This window comes from Pararge aegeria, chromosome Z (genome assembly GCF_905163445.1).
Source record: "Pararge aegeria chromosome Z, ilParAegt1.1, whole genome shotgun sequence".
In the NCBI taxonomy this organism is placed as follows: domain Eukaryota; kingdom Metazoa; phylum Arthropoda; class Insecta; order Lepidoptera; family Nymphalidae; genus Pararge; species Pararge aegeria.
Genome location: NC_053208.1, coordinates 21,162,556 through 21,180,220, shown reverse-complemented (window position 1 = coordinate 21,180,220; position 17,665 = coordinate 21,162,556). Strand labels below are relative to the sequence as shown.

General features: G+C 35.7%; 1 protein-coding gene across 5 annotated transcripts; it reads right to left on the bottom strand.

The window, feature by feature from the left end:
• Positions 1-287: 287 nt before the first annotated feature.
• LOC120636075 lies at positions 288-9,072 on the bottom strand. 5 transcript variants are annotated; one of them, XM_039907360.1, is made up of 4 exons: positions 8,936-9,072; positions 7,383-8,637; positions 4,548-6,408; positions 288-3,290 (listed from the first exon to the last, which is right to left on the bottom strand). In XM_039907360.1, the coding sequence occupies exons 2-4, from the start codon at positions 8,468-8,470 to the stop codon at positions 1,197-1,199; spliced, it is 5,043 nt and encodes a 1,680-aa protein (XP_039763294.1). In that variant the 5' UTR covers positions 8,471-8,637; positions 8,936-9,072; the 3' UTR covers positions 288-1,196. The 5 variants fall into 5 exon arrangements, with proteins under 5 accessions (XP_039763294.1, XP_039763295.1, XP_039763293.1 ...); XM_039907361.1 differs by lacking the exon at positions 8,936-9,072 and adding an exon at positions 8,765-8,921; XM_039907362.1 differs by lacking the exon at positions 8,936-9,072 and having other exon boundaries at positions 1,145-1,282; positions 1,410-3,290; positions 7,383-8,922.
• Positions 9,073-17,665: the final 8,593 nt, after the last annotated feature.

Genomic DNA, 17,665 nt, shown 5'->3' with positions numbered 1-17,665 from the left:
GAATCGGCACCAGTGAACATGGTACATGCGCGAATGTCTCCGAGTGCCTAGTGATAGATTGTCTATCTATTCGATCGCGTCAAATTGTCAAATTACTTGTATGGAATAGAAGTAAAAGAGTGACATCGTAGAATAGGTAGACGTTAGTAGAAAATCTCACAAGTACCAAGGCCGTCCAAGTAAGGGTGTTCGATCAGTTAATCGTTAGGTACATGGATTTAAATCAAGAACGAAACGAAAAGTTTTTAACAAATTTTATTTCAATTAAGTAAGTAGGTTCAATTTAAACACCAATCATTTACAAAATGCATAATATCATACCACAAACTACGTTTACATAGATAACAGTGCAATTAATAACAACGTATATATCTAGCTACGACAATAATAATAATAATTATACAATTAAATCTAAATAGATACAAAATAATGCTTTAGAGACCCGAGGATATAAATTTTAGGTTTGAATAATTAAAATACACATTAAAGATTAAATACGTACAAAATTCTACATAGTTAAGTTTTAAATATAATTGCTGTTTTAATGTGAAATCGGTATGTGAAAGGTGACGATATTAGTGTTTTGACGAACGAAGAAACTTTCGGCATTTTTGTTGTCAGCAAAATCGAGGATCTATAATCACTTATTTAAGTGACAACCCATCATACTTATATATATATATATAAGTAGTATTTGTATGCATGTTAGTTTATTTATAATTTTAATAGATAATTTACCTTAAATACTAAATCTAATATTTGATGAAACTTACTATCTCCTCTCTAATTAATTGACCGGTGTAATTATAGAGCCATGACTTTTGTTTTTTTTAACATAACATTCGATTTGTCACAGTATCTAAATTAATCCTGCTATAAATATTAAATGAAATACCAAAAAATGAAGGTTAAGTTTTGGTACATACCTTATTTCTTATAATAAAAAACATGACGATTGAGTCAAAAGGGCCTTTGCTCGTAAAACACACGTTTTTGAACTCATTTTATTATTAAATGAAAAACAAAATAAAAAGACATATGGTATACATAGTGCTGGAAAGTTTGGTTAGAAATGCTTGCTATTATTATATTTTATATGCTTTCAAACTTTAAAGTAATTGCTAATATCAAACAGAAAGTAAGTAGTTCATGTTGTTTTGTTCAATTATTAAGTACTTCCTGATCATCCTCTAAACTCATTGCTTATTGTCCGGTGGATTGAAAAATTCCCAGTGATGATGATGTATTGTTCTACTATCACTTAAACCGAACATGATCAATCCTGCAATCAAAACGAGAAATATAACCATTGCCATTTGAACATCCCTTTTATCTTCTGTTCCACTTATGTAGGACATGAATGTATTGAAAATATTTCTAAAAGTTCTACTTATAGAATTCTGACATACACGAAGAAATTGGGCCCCAGCTTCCGTTATTGAAGGTTCGTGAGCTCTAGCCTGTGGCGGCATTCGCCTCGGTGAGGGTCTAGGCTTGTTTTCATCGGAGCTAGATTCACTGAGTGGAACTGTTGGTTTCCTTTTTGACCGTCGAAGTGGCGGCGGCGGCGCTGGAAGCTGTTCATGAAATTCGCCTACGTGTCGTTCCCGGAATGAACTAGCCTGCTGCAATGATGTCGATGGGATTGACATGTCCTGTAGATATGAATATAAAAGCGGAGTTAAGTCAGGAGGGGGTGGTCGTTGTGGTGGCACAGTAATTTCTTCAATAGTTTCAGAAGGTACTTCGGCCGAAGGTGAAGTTTTAGTTTCCGCTGGTGGAGATTCTGTTTGAGTTTCCTCTTCTCTACTTATTGGCCTTGCTACTTCCACCATTTCAATCGTTTGTGTAGCTGGCTGTTGTATAGTCGTAGCTGAGATAGTTGAAATTTCAGCAAATTTTTTGACTATTTCGTCAATAACTGATTGTGAAAATTCTATTCCGTTTACTGAAATGTGACCCGACTTGGAGTCTAATTCGTTTACATTTAATGTCATTCCTTCAATATCGGACACTAGAATTTTTGTTGCCTGCAACTCGGATACGTTTAATCGACCCACATCCAAATCTTTTACCTGAAGTCTCTGTGTTATTAAATTGTCAAGTTGTACATCTCTGCATGAATCAGAAACTCTTTTAAGAGCTCGGCCTTCTTCCGTGGTTATATCATTACATAAATCTGAATTTGGTGTGACTTTATGGACTGATTTAGGAAGTGGTGGTACATCTGGTATCTGAGATTCATCAATATTAATATGTTTTACAGTCAAAGAGGCTTCAGTTAAGATTTCATCTTTTTCATTTATTTTAGTAGGACTTGATACACGTTTTTCCACTAATATAACCGCCGGTGAAGTACGGCCAAGGTTTTGTTTAGAATAATCAGACATTTTAGGATCTGACAATTTCAGAGACTTTTCCGACCTTGAAACAGAACGGGAAGGACGACGTGGCTGGACACGTTTATCACAAACTTTACCCAGTATGGATTCTTCATCGATAATGTCTCTTAATGAGCTAGTCATAGATACATCTAGATTATCATCAAGTCCTAAATCAAATTCAATGTCATCTGGTAAAGGGTCTGTTTGGGTCGAAACTTCAATTTCAACCACATCTTCAGTTTCGTCTGTACTGAATCTAGGGGAAGTTTGCAATTGTGTCTCTGATTTAGATTTGTAATGTTCTATTATGTCATCTGATTTTTTTCGTCTCGGTCCTCTTGGTGGACGTGGTGGAGGAGGTAAAGGTCGATCTTTCATTTTGCTCACAACTTCTCCTGATTGAAGGTCTTTGTGTACTTCTTCGAACTGAGGTTCACCTATTTCATCGTACTGCGTAACATTTCCGTTAAAGGAATCTTTTCTAAAACTATTTAAAGTCATAAGGCTAGTCGATGATTTCTTTCTCGGCGGCCGATTTGGTAGAGCAGACTTAATACCCGACACTGTGTAATATTTACGTTCAGAACTGTTACTTTTGCGTCTAACTGGTGGTGTTTTACTTTTTGATCGTCTAGTTATTTTACCCGATATGTAACTTTTATCAACCGTAGCATAGCCAGGACTTTCTTGTCGTGTACTTGCTTCTAATTTCATATCCTCAGTGACAGGTATTTGAGTATCAAGAATTAAAGATTCAGCTCCATGTGAAGTTCGATCATCATCACATACAGACGTCGTCCGAGAGCTTCTGGATCGATTTCGTCTTGGAGCCAAAGGGCTTTGTTCAGCTGCTGACTTATAAGAATGAGGAACAATGTATTCGTGTTCGGTTCTATATACGATGATCTGTAAATGAAATGTAATAATTTAACAATACTTATATCATTATAATTGCGAAAATGTGTGTCTTATTAACGTTCGTTTTGACCACTCTGATGAAAAGAACTTAGGAGTTTATTTTTCGGAATAAAAAAAATGAAATTTGACACATCACTAATTTACATTTTGTACTTTTATTCCGAAAAAAAAACCCCCGAGAACGGATCACACGCAACAGCTACTGCACGATAAGTAGTAGTTTTCCAATTATTTTTCATATTTAGGTAATATAATAAAGTATGTTTACGAGTAAACTGAAATACGATTAGTGGTTTACTAAGTTCGTTTGCCTGTGCAAAATCATCTCAATATAATATTAAAGCTGACCTTATTCTCTGGAATATTTAGCTTTACTTTTGAACTAGGTCAACAATCAAATGACGGCAGGCGTCTATAAATACAATTTACGTTTCGTCCAAAAGTTTATCTATGCATTGGACATCTGCCAGTACCAATTGCCCACACTGAATTTAACTCCACTCTAATATTATGAGGACATTTAATGTTTCATTAAATAATACGAAAATTCAGTTACGTATTTAAAAAGGGCAATAGTTACCCACCGTACAAAAAAATAAACGCTCAGTTTTATGTATAATTTACTTTAGGCGTCTTTTGCGTAATATTATTAAAGAAGAAAATTCACTCTTTGATTCACTTAGTCACATTACATTAGTTTCCCACCTAAGGTTTGATGGTATGGTGCTAATAATTCTGGTATACAAATATTTTGAAAGAAAATTAGATTTAACATCAAGAGATATTGCTGTTTTTCCACAAAAAGCATATTAAAAATTTTGGCAATTTAGTTTCGTAACTTAACTTTAAGACCTGTCTATTTAATTTAAAGAATTAAATGCTTAACAGAATTGGCACCATTATCATTCGAGATGAAAGAAATCCACCGGTGTAACAATGTGCATTATTTTAAATCGTTGGTGCATTTTCGAGTACATTTATTTTTCTCTATATTGGTTTACAACAATATAGATTGTGAAATTCTGCAATCTTTCAAATTTTTTTATATATTTTTACCAAATATTGATGTTATGTCCAAATAATAATTTATCACAACATCCGATGGTAAACCTATTCAATATATTATTGTTCACTGCACAGATTATTATTATTATTTTACTACTATATTACCTCATTTTAATATTTTTTTTTAGTTAACATCAAATAGTAGCTTAATTTGTTTAAAATAATAATATTTTTACTTACATCTTCGTTCTGGTTCTTGGATGATTGCCACATATCTGGTACAGTAAAGCTATTTAACGACGAATGTTTATGGTCCTTTTTTATAGTCTTTTTCTTCCTTTTTGGTGGCATAGGAAGAGTTTTTGACTGGATCGTGAGACTATCCGGATATTCTATAACATCATCATTTGCATATTCATGTATAGATTGTAGATCTGTAGTTGGTTTTAAGTCAAATTCATTGGCTGAACTATGAAAGTCGATTTCTCTATCAGCAGCATCACCATTTAATTTCTTGTTATCTAGCTGATCCTCTGAAAGTCCTAAGTCTATCTCACTAAATTGCATGCTGGCATTCACACTGTCATCTATGTATTTAATTGACTCAGTTTCTTTTTTCTTTCGTTTGGCTCTTGAAGGTCTAACAGGTGGGAATGTGTAATATCCATCATCTCTTTCATTTATATCCTCGGTTGAATACCTCATAGCCTCACTATCATCAATCATAAGTTCCGAATCCACTTCTGGTTCTGGTTCGTTAGCATAAATATTTTTTATTCCCTCAGAGCTTCCCATTACAGCGAGAACATTTTTGGGAATATTAAATGCTTGTCGTATTTCATCGCTTAAGTATTCTCGAACTTGAATATTTTCGCGAGAAATTCCTCTCGGTCGTACAAAAAATTCGTCATTATTTAATTCGTTTATATGAGTATATTCTTGATTAGACGGTGATACATCTAGAGTAGAGCTAGTATTGTCATTTAGGTTTTGTGGATTTTGCTCATCATCTACGTATTCTTGGTCCAATTTATCAAAATCATACGTGGTACTAAACTGCTTTCTTCCTTCAGTTTCAGTACCATAGTTGGCGTCATTATCAACAATACCGTACTCTCGTGGTTGTTCTGATGTATCTGGTATATACGATGAAAGTTCATCTTGATTACTTTTTTTCATCCTCGTAAATGTGAATATTGGAGGTGGTGTATCTTCTCTGTTTAATGTTGGAGAAGAAGAGGTTTTTGTTAATGGAGGTTTTTTCTTCCTACTAAATAATCTTGGATACGTTTTAGCTTCAAATTCTACGGAGGCAACATTTTGTAAGTCTGATGTTGATCCTGACATATTGCTATCAATTCTCTGCTCCTTTTTTCTACCAAGACTAGCAAAACTTATTTTTGGCCGTTCAGGCATTTTAAATTTAGGAAATTCACCAACATTAAACTTAGGTCGATCTGGAAAACTAAATTTTTTTCGGTCACCAAACGATAACTTTTCAGATATATTGATTTTTTTAAATTTAGGTCTCTCTGGCAAACTGAATTTTCGTCTGTCTGGCAAGGAGAGTTTTGGTCGATCTGGCATTTTAAACTTAGGCCTCTCTGGTAAGCTAAATTGCTTATTTCTTATATTATGTAATTTAGCTTTTAATTTCCCAGCTTGTGATTTTAATTTGCCTGTTCCTTCTTTAATACGTTGTTGTATTTTGTTCTCTGTAACATCAGAATTTTTGTTCCGACTACTTCGTTTTAAAGGCAAGTTTTCTAATGCAGAAGAATCCTCAACTTGACTCGTACTAACTTCACATTCAGTTCTCGATGCACTTGAAGGTGTATTTACAAAAAACCGGTCTTCAATGTCTTTCTGTAAAGCTTCAGCATTTATCAAACTCTCATTTTTTTCTTCGTTTGTATTAACTTTCTCATCATCTTCAATGTGGTCATCTTCATCAGAAGTATGTTGTAAATATTTTCGCTCCAACGAGGTTGTACTAGATAGCTCGTCTTCAGTTTTAACCATGACTGGTTTTTCATCTAGACTTGGTGAAGTATAAATTATATTAGGAGGCGGCTTTTCAATTATTTCATATTCGTGATCACTAAAAAAAGAAAATTATTTTAATTACTGGGAATATGCACGTCTTGATAATAATTAAAATATATGAGTAAATAAAAAACTTTCGCTACATTATAAAGATATATTTTTATTCGCCATGCTAATACTATAATATATACGAGTATATTGTAGTAAATTATAAAATTAATCGACTAAATCGCAGAAGTTTGAGTTTAAATTTAAATACACTCAGACATGTTTCACGATTTACAATTAGGCCAACGGTTGGCGCTCGTTTTAGCCGCAGCAGTCGCCGGGCGAATTACGATTAAGTGGTTTCAGAATTTTGCAAGTTGTAGTTTGTCTTAAAACACGAACAATTGTATGTATTTCCTTTAAACATGTGTTTATAATAGTGTGACTTACCTCACACTTGGAATAAAATTGCTAGCTCGCGATGTTGGTCTAGTGCCGATTGGATTTACTCTTTCCGGCAATAACGAATCACATTGAAAAAATTGACATGCACACCGTACTTCCGGTGTATATAATTGTACACTTCCTTCCCTCGTTGGTCGAACAGGTTTTTCTATTGGAGTCCCACCTTCGGATGTCCATCGACGGAGCTTACTCATAACTATCGTCCAATTGAAATGGCCTTACATCCGCGACATGTTTATTTTCGAGTTATCGGTTGAGGAATTTATTATATTTTACGGACAATAAGTCATTATGATAATCTGTTACAAAAGCCCGCCAGTAAATGAACTATTCACTAGCGCGAAAGCAACCGCGAGCACTGATCACTGATGACAATTTTAAAGAGCTTACCCAATGTACAGGAAGACGTACCGGTCAGGGCTATATTTATCAGACTATATTATAAGCTAGCGCGTTCGCTTTGCAGTTGTAACTAAAATGTTATGCCATTATTACGCATGACAGAATAACACATACTCTCACACACTTCAAGAAAAAGAAAACCGTTATGGATTAAATAAAAAAATAATATATTACCTGTTGGGTCTAGACCATTCGATATCACTGGAGTCCGCTTTTTTTTGTTTCCGTTCAGTATCACGAGGACTCGGGCTTGGTGATGTCTCGATAGGAATAGTTGTAGATTGTTCTATAGTATTATCATCATTGGTTATTTCAGTAATGGTGATGTTTGGAGAGTCATCACATTTTCGGGTGTCATCCTTTTGATTTTGGAAAACTTCTTCAACCTTAGGTTCATCCGGGTCCATCTCCTCATCTAAAAGCATGGCTTCTCTGTTTATGTCATTTTTTTTATATAATTTTTCCATTATGTGATCGTCAGCTTTTAAAGATAAATTATCATCAGTTACTAAACTAGGATCTTGAGAAGCATTTGATTTTTTTTCTGCAAAACTATCAGTTTCTTTAATACTGTCATTGTACTGTGTTTTTAAATCGGATGCAAAATGTAATGATTTTTCCAAGTCAACGTTGTTAGATTCATCAATATCTTCGTAAATGTGCTCTTTTTTTTTCCTTGGCGGTGGTGTGTCTATACTCATAGTTTTACTCATTTCATCCGAATCGCCTAACCTAATAGCACTAAATTTTTGTCTTCGGACGGCTCCAGGTGAATTTTTTAATTGTCTTATTTCTTGAACTTTATCATTTTTTTTACGCTTCGTCAGCGGTGACTTTTCATTTTCAGCTTTTTCTAACTTATGTAATGTTTTGTCGGCTAAATGTTTTATTTTATTTACAAGTGGGTGACAACATTTGGTTTTTTCTCGTGTTTCCGACACACCTATGTACTGTGGTTCTGGTATACGTCGTTTCAATATACTTTTTGGAGATGCACTTTTAGGTATTACTGCTGGAGTCACTAAGTATGCACTAGCGTAACTTTCAGGGGCATTTGGCGTATGTAAACTGCTTGTTTTAAGAATGTCGTCATCAGAGTCTAAAGATATTTCTTTCGAAAAATTTGGTACATGGACTCCTTCATCTTCACCTTCTTCGCCATGCTTTCTACTGCTTCCTGGAGATGAGTCAAGATTAAGTATTTTTTGACCACCTCGGTCTACAGGTGAATGGGTCCGGGATTTAGAAAATTCCCGCGACATACTTCTTCTTGGAGTCGATTCTCGGATTATATCTTCAGCAGTGATCTCACCTTCTAGTGGCACTTTTAGGAGGTGTGTCCAAGGATAACCACCTGCGTTACGATCCCTTCTCAAATCTTCCCATTGATATTCCTTTTTCTGCACTGGTGATTTATTTTTTTCGCAATCTGGTGACAATTCAGATTCCATATGTTTAGTCAATATACAATTTTATAAAGCAGATAAATATTAGTAGGTGCCAGTTCGGATAACGTCCATAGTTTCCTTTTTAACTTGCTTGCATCCTATTTTCACCTGGACTCAGCAAAATATCACCGTCAAACTAAGAACACAACATTTCGTTTCGAGAGGAGCCTCTGCTACTGACAACACGTTGTGTTTGCGTGGGTTAGTGTGAAAATAGGTGTGAATGCGTTGTATAATATTTTTATCACTGGTTTATGGATTATTTTTACGTGGAATTACCTTGAAACGTTTAAAAACATAAACGGTGTTCTTGTCTCACCATACCATTATTTATTGTTTTTATTTACAATTAACACTATGTAGTTTTTTTTATTAGAAAACGATAAGTGATCGGTGCAAAATCCCCGTTCAACTGGTTGCCCGTCGTGGTCCGAGCCAATGTGCTAAAAATACGATCGAGCATGAATTTATTTTTGGTAACCTTTCCACGTCATCAGCGAAAGTCCAAGGCGATTTTTATTGAAATGAATACAAATGAGAAGAATGGCAAGGCATTTATGTTATTTACTATTCCAGAGTAGATTAGGTATTAAGTCCTGTGATAAAATATTAAACGAAGGAACAGTTAATGAGTTTGTGAATCGTGACATTGCCGTACCTACTTTCGTGTTACGTACCTACGCATTATAATATACAATCGTAGGTTCGTCTACAATAGTGCGTTCTCGAAATAACCTTGAGTCTTCCTTTTCAAATCACGAGTTTTCATAAGTTTTATCTAAATACAACATTTTGTGAAAACTCTGGGGACACATAATATTACATATAAATTAGATAAATACCTACCTATAGTGAATTCTCTTTTCGTTTGAAATATATATGTACTTATGTATTTTCAGTTTCCATAAAGGGATAAAGTAGGAATAATCCTAACAGCTGCGCTCCGAAGGGGTCTCTATTACAATTTCAATATAATTAATAATAATTATTGTGGTACATTATGCAATGTAATTTGTCATGCAATTATCTAATTAAATGAACGATTATTCTTTGTCCTCGCTGTTGACAAATCTGTATTATGAAACTTAATTCATAATTTGTAAAGATTTGTCAGGTTGTTTCGGAATAAGGGCAAGTATGCTAAATGTTTAATGTTACTTTGGGTAACTAAAGTTTCTAAGGAAGAAAAAAAGAAAAAAGTTACATTCATACATTACGCCACATATAACAATGCCAATGACAAAAACGATGTTCTTCATGCAAATTGGTATAACAATATCCTTTGAATAGTAGCCCTTGGCTGTAATCTCAACTGATTGTAAGTGATTATGGAGTCTAAGATGGTAGCGAGCCTTCAAGTTACCGGTGGTAGAGTCACTACAAACAGACTGACTTGACTATAAACTGTACCTACTTGAAATAAATGAATTTTGTACAAAAAAGAAAAAAAAAAACTAAATACGCTCTTAAGCCGGGTCCGGTTTCGATTCCCAACAGGCGGCCTGTATCCAGCAGTGGACTTTAAAAGGCTAATCCGTTTTTATGTCCGGATTTTCGACGACGCAACGGTGAGCGCCGTAAATTTAAACTGGGGGTCCCGGGTTTGATTCCCGACAGGAGCAGTTTGGGAATTTATAATTTCTGAATTTTCTCTAGTCTGGGAGGCTTTGGCCGTGGCTAGTACCACCACCACCATATCGACAAAGACGTGCCGCTAAGCGAAGATGAAGAAGAAGAAGATAAAGTCTTTATTGCACATATAAATATAAAACCAGGTTAACAAAAAAAAACTGATAATATACATATGCACGAAGGCGGCCATATCGCTTGAAGCGATATCCTCCAGACAACCTTTGGTAGAAGAAACATATTAGAGAAAACGGGATAGTGCAATACCTAAATTGTGCTAATTATAAACATTACATATACAATACATAGTAATACTACATATATATAGTAAAAACATATATATTTATATAAATATCAATATATAAACTTAAATACATATTACTATTTAAACATACACAAAATACATATATATTTTGCTACATACTAGACAGGAAATAGTCTTTTAACCGCGATTTAAAGATATTTAATTATTTGGACTGTCTTATATCCCTCGGCAGCTCATTCCATAAATTAACCACATTTACCGTAATAGAATTGCCATACGCCAATGAACGACTAGCAGGAACGTGTAACAAGCTGTCATTATTAGCTCGCAGGTTTAAGTTAACATTGCTACCAAGAAAGGTGAATCGCTCGTCAAGAAAGGCGAATTAGTGTTCCGATGCGATGTCGCGTAAAAACCGATTGTTGGGTATGACCGAGGGGTACAACTGCCAACTCTCTAACATGTTAGCTCGCTACCATTTAAGACTGCATCATAACCCTCCACCAAGTGAGATTGCAGTCAAGGGCAAACATGTAGAAGAATAAAAAAAATAACCTGTAGGGCTAGCATGGGCGGGAGATAAAAATTATATCCCCCGATTATATCCCCTGACAAGGAATATAATTAACGTGCCCATCTGCTAAATCACTGGAACTTGGAATAGGAGAAGTTTACCCCCGTTTATACACATATAGTATTTGGATATATCCACATGTGAGCCAGTGCTCTGAGAGTTTAAAAAGCTGTGGGAGAAGATAAATTTATATCCTTTCCCCGGGGAGATAATTGTCTCCTGCCCGTGCTAGCCGGGCTGGTGTAGATGTGGGAGTCAAACTGTACCGTTTGAATCCAACAGTTATCCGCTTCTTTTATCTTGTCCCTGCCAACGCTGCGTTGGTTACATAAGTTGTATTTGGTTGACCTCTCTGGCGCAGTGGTAACCCATGTGTCTTATAACTGGGAGATTTCCAAAGCCGAAATCTCCCAGGTTCACACACAACACAACATCAATGTCAGGGTCAATTTCTGATGTGATCTGGTGGAATGCTTCTTCCGTGTCTTGTTACCACAATAAGACGTGCTGCTGAGTGATTTAGCGTTCCGGTACCACCAAACCAATGAGGGGTACGGGCTCAATGAAACTGCCATACTCCTAACAGGTCAGCCCGTTACCATCTTACCTTACCACCAGGTGAGATTGTAGTCAAGGGCTAACTCGTAGTTAAATAAAAAAAAAAACCTTCACAACGTTGTTCGGTAAAACAATGCTTTCCAAATTGGTAAAGAGTATGATTACAAACTCTTTATAGACTCGTTTCAAAGAGTTTGTAAACAAACTCTTTACCAATTTTCGTCAAAAGTTCGTTCAAAGGATGAGAACAATAACCAGTGGAAACCATAAAACAGCAGTTACCAACTACTTATTCACAGGTTCATTTCGTAAATATATGGCACGTTAAAGAACCCGCGCTTCTGGAAGAGAAACATTTCGTAAATGAAGTACAATACAGTTTCAAACTTACCTACGGATACAATTCCACTAACACGTGGAAATATTATCCAGCCATACTGCAGTTGTTTTATGAAAATTTATAAAGTTTTTAATGAATATAAACCTCGTTTTAACTGCTAATTAATATCTAATGATACTGCGATTACTAATTGGCATCGAACAAATAAATTAGGATTGTAAAAATAATCTGTAGACACCGGCCAATTTTATTTTAGAAGTTAAAACATCGAACTATAAATAAAACTTACTCAAGTAAACAACAACAAGGATTTTAGTAATTTTTTTATCTAATACTAATATATAAAGCTGAAAAGTTCGTTTGTTTGTTTACTTGAACGCGATGATCTCATAAATTACTGGGTCGATTTGAAAAATTCTTTCAGTGTTTAGCCCCTTTTTTTAAGGAAGGCTTTGAGCTATATATACGTTAAGACCAATAGATTAGGAGACCAATAGTTCTAGGAGCATAGAACCAATTAAGAATGTTTCTAAATCGGGGATATTTTTCCCTTTGAGAGCTTCCGCTGCGTAGGTAAATAGTTAAAGTTTTGATAAAATCATGTATCACAGTAGTTCCCTTTTACAAGTTCTAAAAAAATGTTTGGGACAGCATATATTTATCTTTTAAAGTTGACTTATAAGCGGAAGAAGTCGCGAGGGACTAGAAAAGAATATCTGTGGACACCACTCCCATACGAATAGTGAATCAGCCGCCAGAATTTATATCAGAAGATACTTTATAGAAGATATTTATTCAAATTGGTACGGCAATGCTTTTTTAATATCAAATGATAATCCGATCTGATGATGATTCTTTTATTCCTTATAGAAACTTTTGACAAAATAAATAAAAAAAATAACCTTGTACTGGTACTTCCAGAAATTCAAGAGAACGCCTTTAAGATAACATTTTAGCTTCCTCCGAGGAGGAGATCCGCAAAGGAGAAGGACGAGAGATAGGAGAGTTATGACAAAACTTGCCTCTTGCAGGAGACTTAACGGAAGCACCGGGGCACTGGAGGGGAAACAGTGACCTTATGCCTCCATGAGTAGTAGGAATGCGGGTGGCAAGTTAAGGGAAACGTCACTCTATCAATGGCAGGTCCGAGAAACATTCTTCAATACTAAACAGAGTCATTTAAATATCAAGAAAGTCTTCTAACCATAACCTTGCTCTTTACAGTTTGCTATTGGGTAGCCTAGTTTAGAACGTATTATAAGTAAGAATTAAAGTTAAAACGGGTGCAACCGCGAGGTACAACTAGTTGTGTTTTTAATTTTTCCGTGTAAACTAAAGCCTGGTCCTTCTGTTCACATAATAATACCTTCAAAACCGTCGCCCATTTTAATTGTGAATTCGTTTTATGAATTCTACATTTTTTGAGTTTCATCCGAGGGCGTTTCGCAAGAGTTAATTAAGTTTCTTTTTTCTGTAAAATTTCCAAACCATTGCCCAATTTTTATTGTGAACTGCTTTTTATGAATGCGACACTTTTTAAGTTTCTTCCGAGCGCGAATCGAAACAGTTTGTTTAGTTACCCTTTTCTGTCAAATTTCCACTTATTTGTTTAAGAAATGACGCAGATTTTTTGTGGCTTTGTTTCGCAAGCAATTGTTTGCTACCCGCCCTCTTTAATAACTGAGCTTTGAATGAATTTCTTTTCTTTAAAGGTTTTTTTTATTATTCCTCTATAAGATTTCCGATTGATTGATTGACTGATTTCCATGCGACATCGTACCAGAACGCTAAATCACGTAGCGGTGAGTCTTAGTCAGCCGGGCGTTAACTAGCTATGGCCGAAGCCCAAACCAGAATGGCCGGAATTCAGAAATTATAATTTACCATCGCACCCGGGACCTCCAACTTACATCCACAGCGTTTACCGCTGCGTCAGGGAAGTCTTCAGAAATGATGGGGCGGAGTCGATTTTATCGGGGTGATAACAAAAAGGAAACTGGCCATAAGTATGTTGTGGGCTTCTTCATAAGATAGAGCTTTAAAAATTATCACTGTTTTAAAAATAAAGTAGTGGTCACGCTGAATTCTGAATTTCATAGCAAAAGATTTTAACATTCAAAGTGAATTTTTCTGTTTACTTTCATAACTCTCATATTTATTGATCAAATACGGGATCTTCAGGCTGTAGGGTTACTTTGAGAGGATTACCTTAAGAGCCGTACCTATAATAAAACTGCAAAGGAAAGCGCGCAAGCGAAGAGAGAACGAAAACTGGCTTCATTCTATATTATTGAAAAGAACGTTTGCCACCCTATGTGGCGTTTTCAAGCAAATTCTCTTCACACACTGAATATAATCATTTAGCTTAGAATTTTTTTTAAAAATAGATGCCGGAGTGGGGGGGGGGGTGCTTCGCCCCCTTGCATGTGGTAGCTTAGATTGAAGATTCTTAAAGTGATAATGATAATAAAATACGTATACGTATTTTTAACTTTGTTTTTTGTTATAGTTACATATTTATTGATTTGTCTTTTAAATGTGTGTAACATGGAATTAAGAACATATGGAAATCGTGTACACTACATTGCATTTAATTGACAGTAATTATTTTACCTCCGATGTTCTAATCATTTACCATAAAAATTTTGTGAGCTAGCAACATTCCGTGGGTGTGAAGTCAGACGTGCGCGAAATATTTTCACTGTTTTTGGACACCATGCAATAATTGCTACATGAGGAACTATATGTTCTTAATTCTATGGTGTGCAATATAGAATGTATTTATCTGTCTATCAAATATTAAGTACCTACTACTCTAAAGTCGTCTATTTAACAGTAGGAAATAGTAGACCTTTTTGTTAAAAGTTAGCACCGACCCTTCAGGTTGTTGAGTGTTGCTCTGATAACTGCATACTGCTTGCCCCTTCCATTTTTACTATACTAGCGCTTTATTTGGTTTCGTTTGTTTTCCTGTTGAAAAAATCAATTTGATTGGTTGCTGAGGGCGAAAAGGAAGGACGAATAAATAAACAAACACAATTTTGGTGTAATCATAACGTACAATATACATTTAATATATATACAAATTTTTATACAAAAAAACAGTTACTTGAAGACTGTACCTTTCCTGACTGTATTTAATTTTCCTTTTGATCGGGTTAAGTTTCGAAGTACTTACATCATTTTAAATAGTTGTTATAGGTAGACTACGATATTAAGTTCAAAGTTACAACATTCCAGAAGTTATTGTCGTGACTGAGAACTTCTAAGATGAGTTAGTCGGTATCTAGTTGATACGTAGCGAAGCCCAACAAAATCTAAGTATTTACAAGGAATCAGAGGACAACGAATAGTTCCTGTTATAATTTTACTAGAGTATAAATTATCAGTTTAGGTTAAATTTATTCCGTTTTTATTACCTGTGTGTAGGCATACAATATGATTAAACAAGTTGAACGAATACACCTTACTCTCTGTAGGGCTAGAACGGTCAGGAGACAAAAATAATATCCCCCAATTATATCGGGATATAATTAGCTACTTAGTCCACCTGCTAAAGCACAAGAAAAGCAGAAATCGGAGAAGTTTATTACACAAATATTAATTGGATATTATTTCCACTTGTGCGCCAGTGTTCTGAGAGTTGATAGCTGCGGGAGAAGATACATTTTTATGCTTTCCCCGGGGTTATAATGGTCTCCTGCACATGCTGTAAGTAAAATCTGGGCCACCTGGCAAATTTATAGTGTTTATTGTAGAACAAACATTTTTTTGCATCATATAAACCTGTTACTTCACTATCACTACAGGGTTCGGGAATCATCTCAGAGTGAGAAAGGCTTAGGCCGCAATCCACCACGCTCGTGCCAAGTGCGCATTGGTAGACTTCACACGCCTTTGAGATTGTTACCGAGAACTCTCAGGCATGCAGGTAATCTCACATAGTTTTCCTTCACCGTTAAAGCAGTTGATGTTTTAATTGCTCGAATTAAAAACGCACTAAACATCGGAAAGAAAGCCGAAACCTTAACCTCCAGCTATCACCGCTTCCAAATACTAAAGCACCGTAAATACTGTGTTATTTGCAATGAAGTTGTTGCGGCGTTTGCGTTTTAAGACTCGGGGCCCATGGGCGAACTGTGAACATGAAATGTTTCTTACATTTCATCAATTTCGTGTCCCAAGAAATGGTCCGTACATCTGATGACCAAAGTGCTGCCGTTATTTATCCATCCTGCATCAATCCTGCATCCATTCTAATACTCACGTCTCGGATGATATTCCGTTTGGAAGAGATACACTGCCTAAGGCAATTTCTGAGGAATGGATTGGGCCGCCGAAGTCCCTAAACAGGTATTAGTTTAGACAGCGACAGCTCTCTTAGCTTCCTGTTTTCTTTCCATTTATAAATGTTTGAATTCTATTTCGTAATGGTATAACTGTCACTTACAATTTTCCAATCTTCTTTTGTTTCAATACTTTTTGTACTTCTATACTGCTGGCATAACATCTTTTATCCAATATTTTTAAAAAACCATTCTTTGTCAGACATTTCATTCCAGCTCTCAGTCAAATAATCATCCATATCAAACATTTTATTACACACTTACGTTTTTATGTCCTTTAATATTTAAAATCAGGCCTTTGAGCTAACTCCCAATAACGGTTCCCAAACCTTAATCCAGTTCAATCTCTCAAAACCCTCGTTCATTTTTTCCATATTACCTAAACTTTCCATACGGCATCACATCCAAATTTTCCACAATATAATAAAGCGTTATTTTCCCTTTATTCATCACATGTTTTCACATCTCCTAATACCACTCCCACACAATTCTTTAATTATAGAATAATCAATACACCATCCAAACAAAGTTCGCAAACTGTTGACGGCTTACCGTATGCATCACCCACGTTCCTCTGTAATGAGGTTGTACATCCCACGCAAGTGTGGAGGACGTGGTCTTCTGAATGCCAAGAACCTTCATAATCGTGAGGTGAGCAATCTTAGAGATCATTTTCTTAGAATGAATATGGGTATGTGTAAGGATGTCGTTGCAGTAGATAAGGGTCTTACTCCACTATTCCTTGGCAAAGAGAACTGGCGCAAGCCAAAAGTACTTAGCAACTCAGATCGTGTGGCGGTATGGAAGAGTAAGGAGTTGCATGGCAGATTCTACAAGGCCCTGTCGGGACCAGATGTAGATCAAATCGCATCTGTATCCTGGTTACAGTTCGGTGACCTATTTGGGGAAACCGAGGGTTTTGTCTGTGCAATTATGGACGAAGTCATCAAGACGAGAAACTACCGGAAACACATTATGAAAGATGGCACTCTAGACATATGTATATATCTTGCTAACGGCGAATACTTGCACAGACATAATCAAGTAGCCAGGATAGTTCATCAACAACTTGCTCTTCGGTTTGACCTTATCGATTTTGAGATGCCTTACTATAGGTACGAGCCGGCGTCAGTTCTTGAAAATAGCAGTGCATTGCTCTACTGGGATCGAACGATTATCACTGACAGGCATATTACAGCTAATAGACCTGATATAGTGCTAGTCGATCGATCAGTGCGCCGTGCAATAATTGTTGACATAACTATTCCACATGACGATAATCTGGTGAAAGCTGAAA

Excerpts from the sequence above, each read along its gene's own strand:
- LOC120636075 (XM_039907359.1), bottom strand. The coding sequence starts at position 8,659 with ATGGAATCTGAATTGTCACCAGATTGCGAAAAAAATAAATCACCAGTG. Across the intron at positions 6,409-7,382 it reads GAATGGTCTAGACCCAACAG|TGATCACGAATATGAAATAA; the intron begins GTAATATATTAT and ends TTCTTTTTTTAG. Across the intron at positions 3,291-4,547 it reads CCAAGAACCAGAACGAAGAT|ATCATCGTATATAGAACCGA; the intron begins GTAAGTAAAAAT and ends TTTCATTTACAG.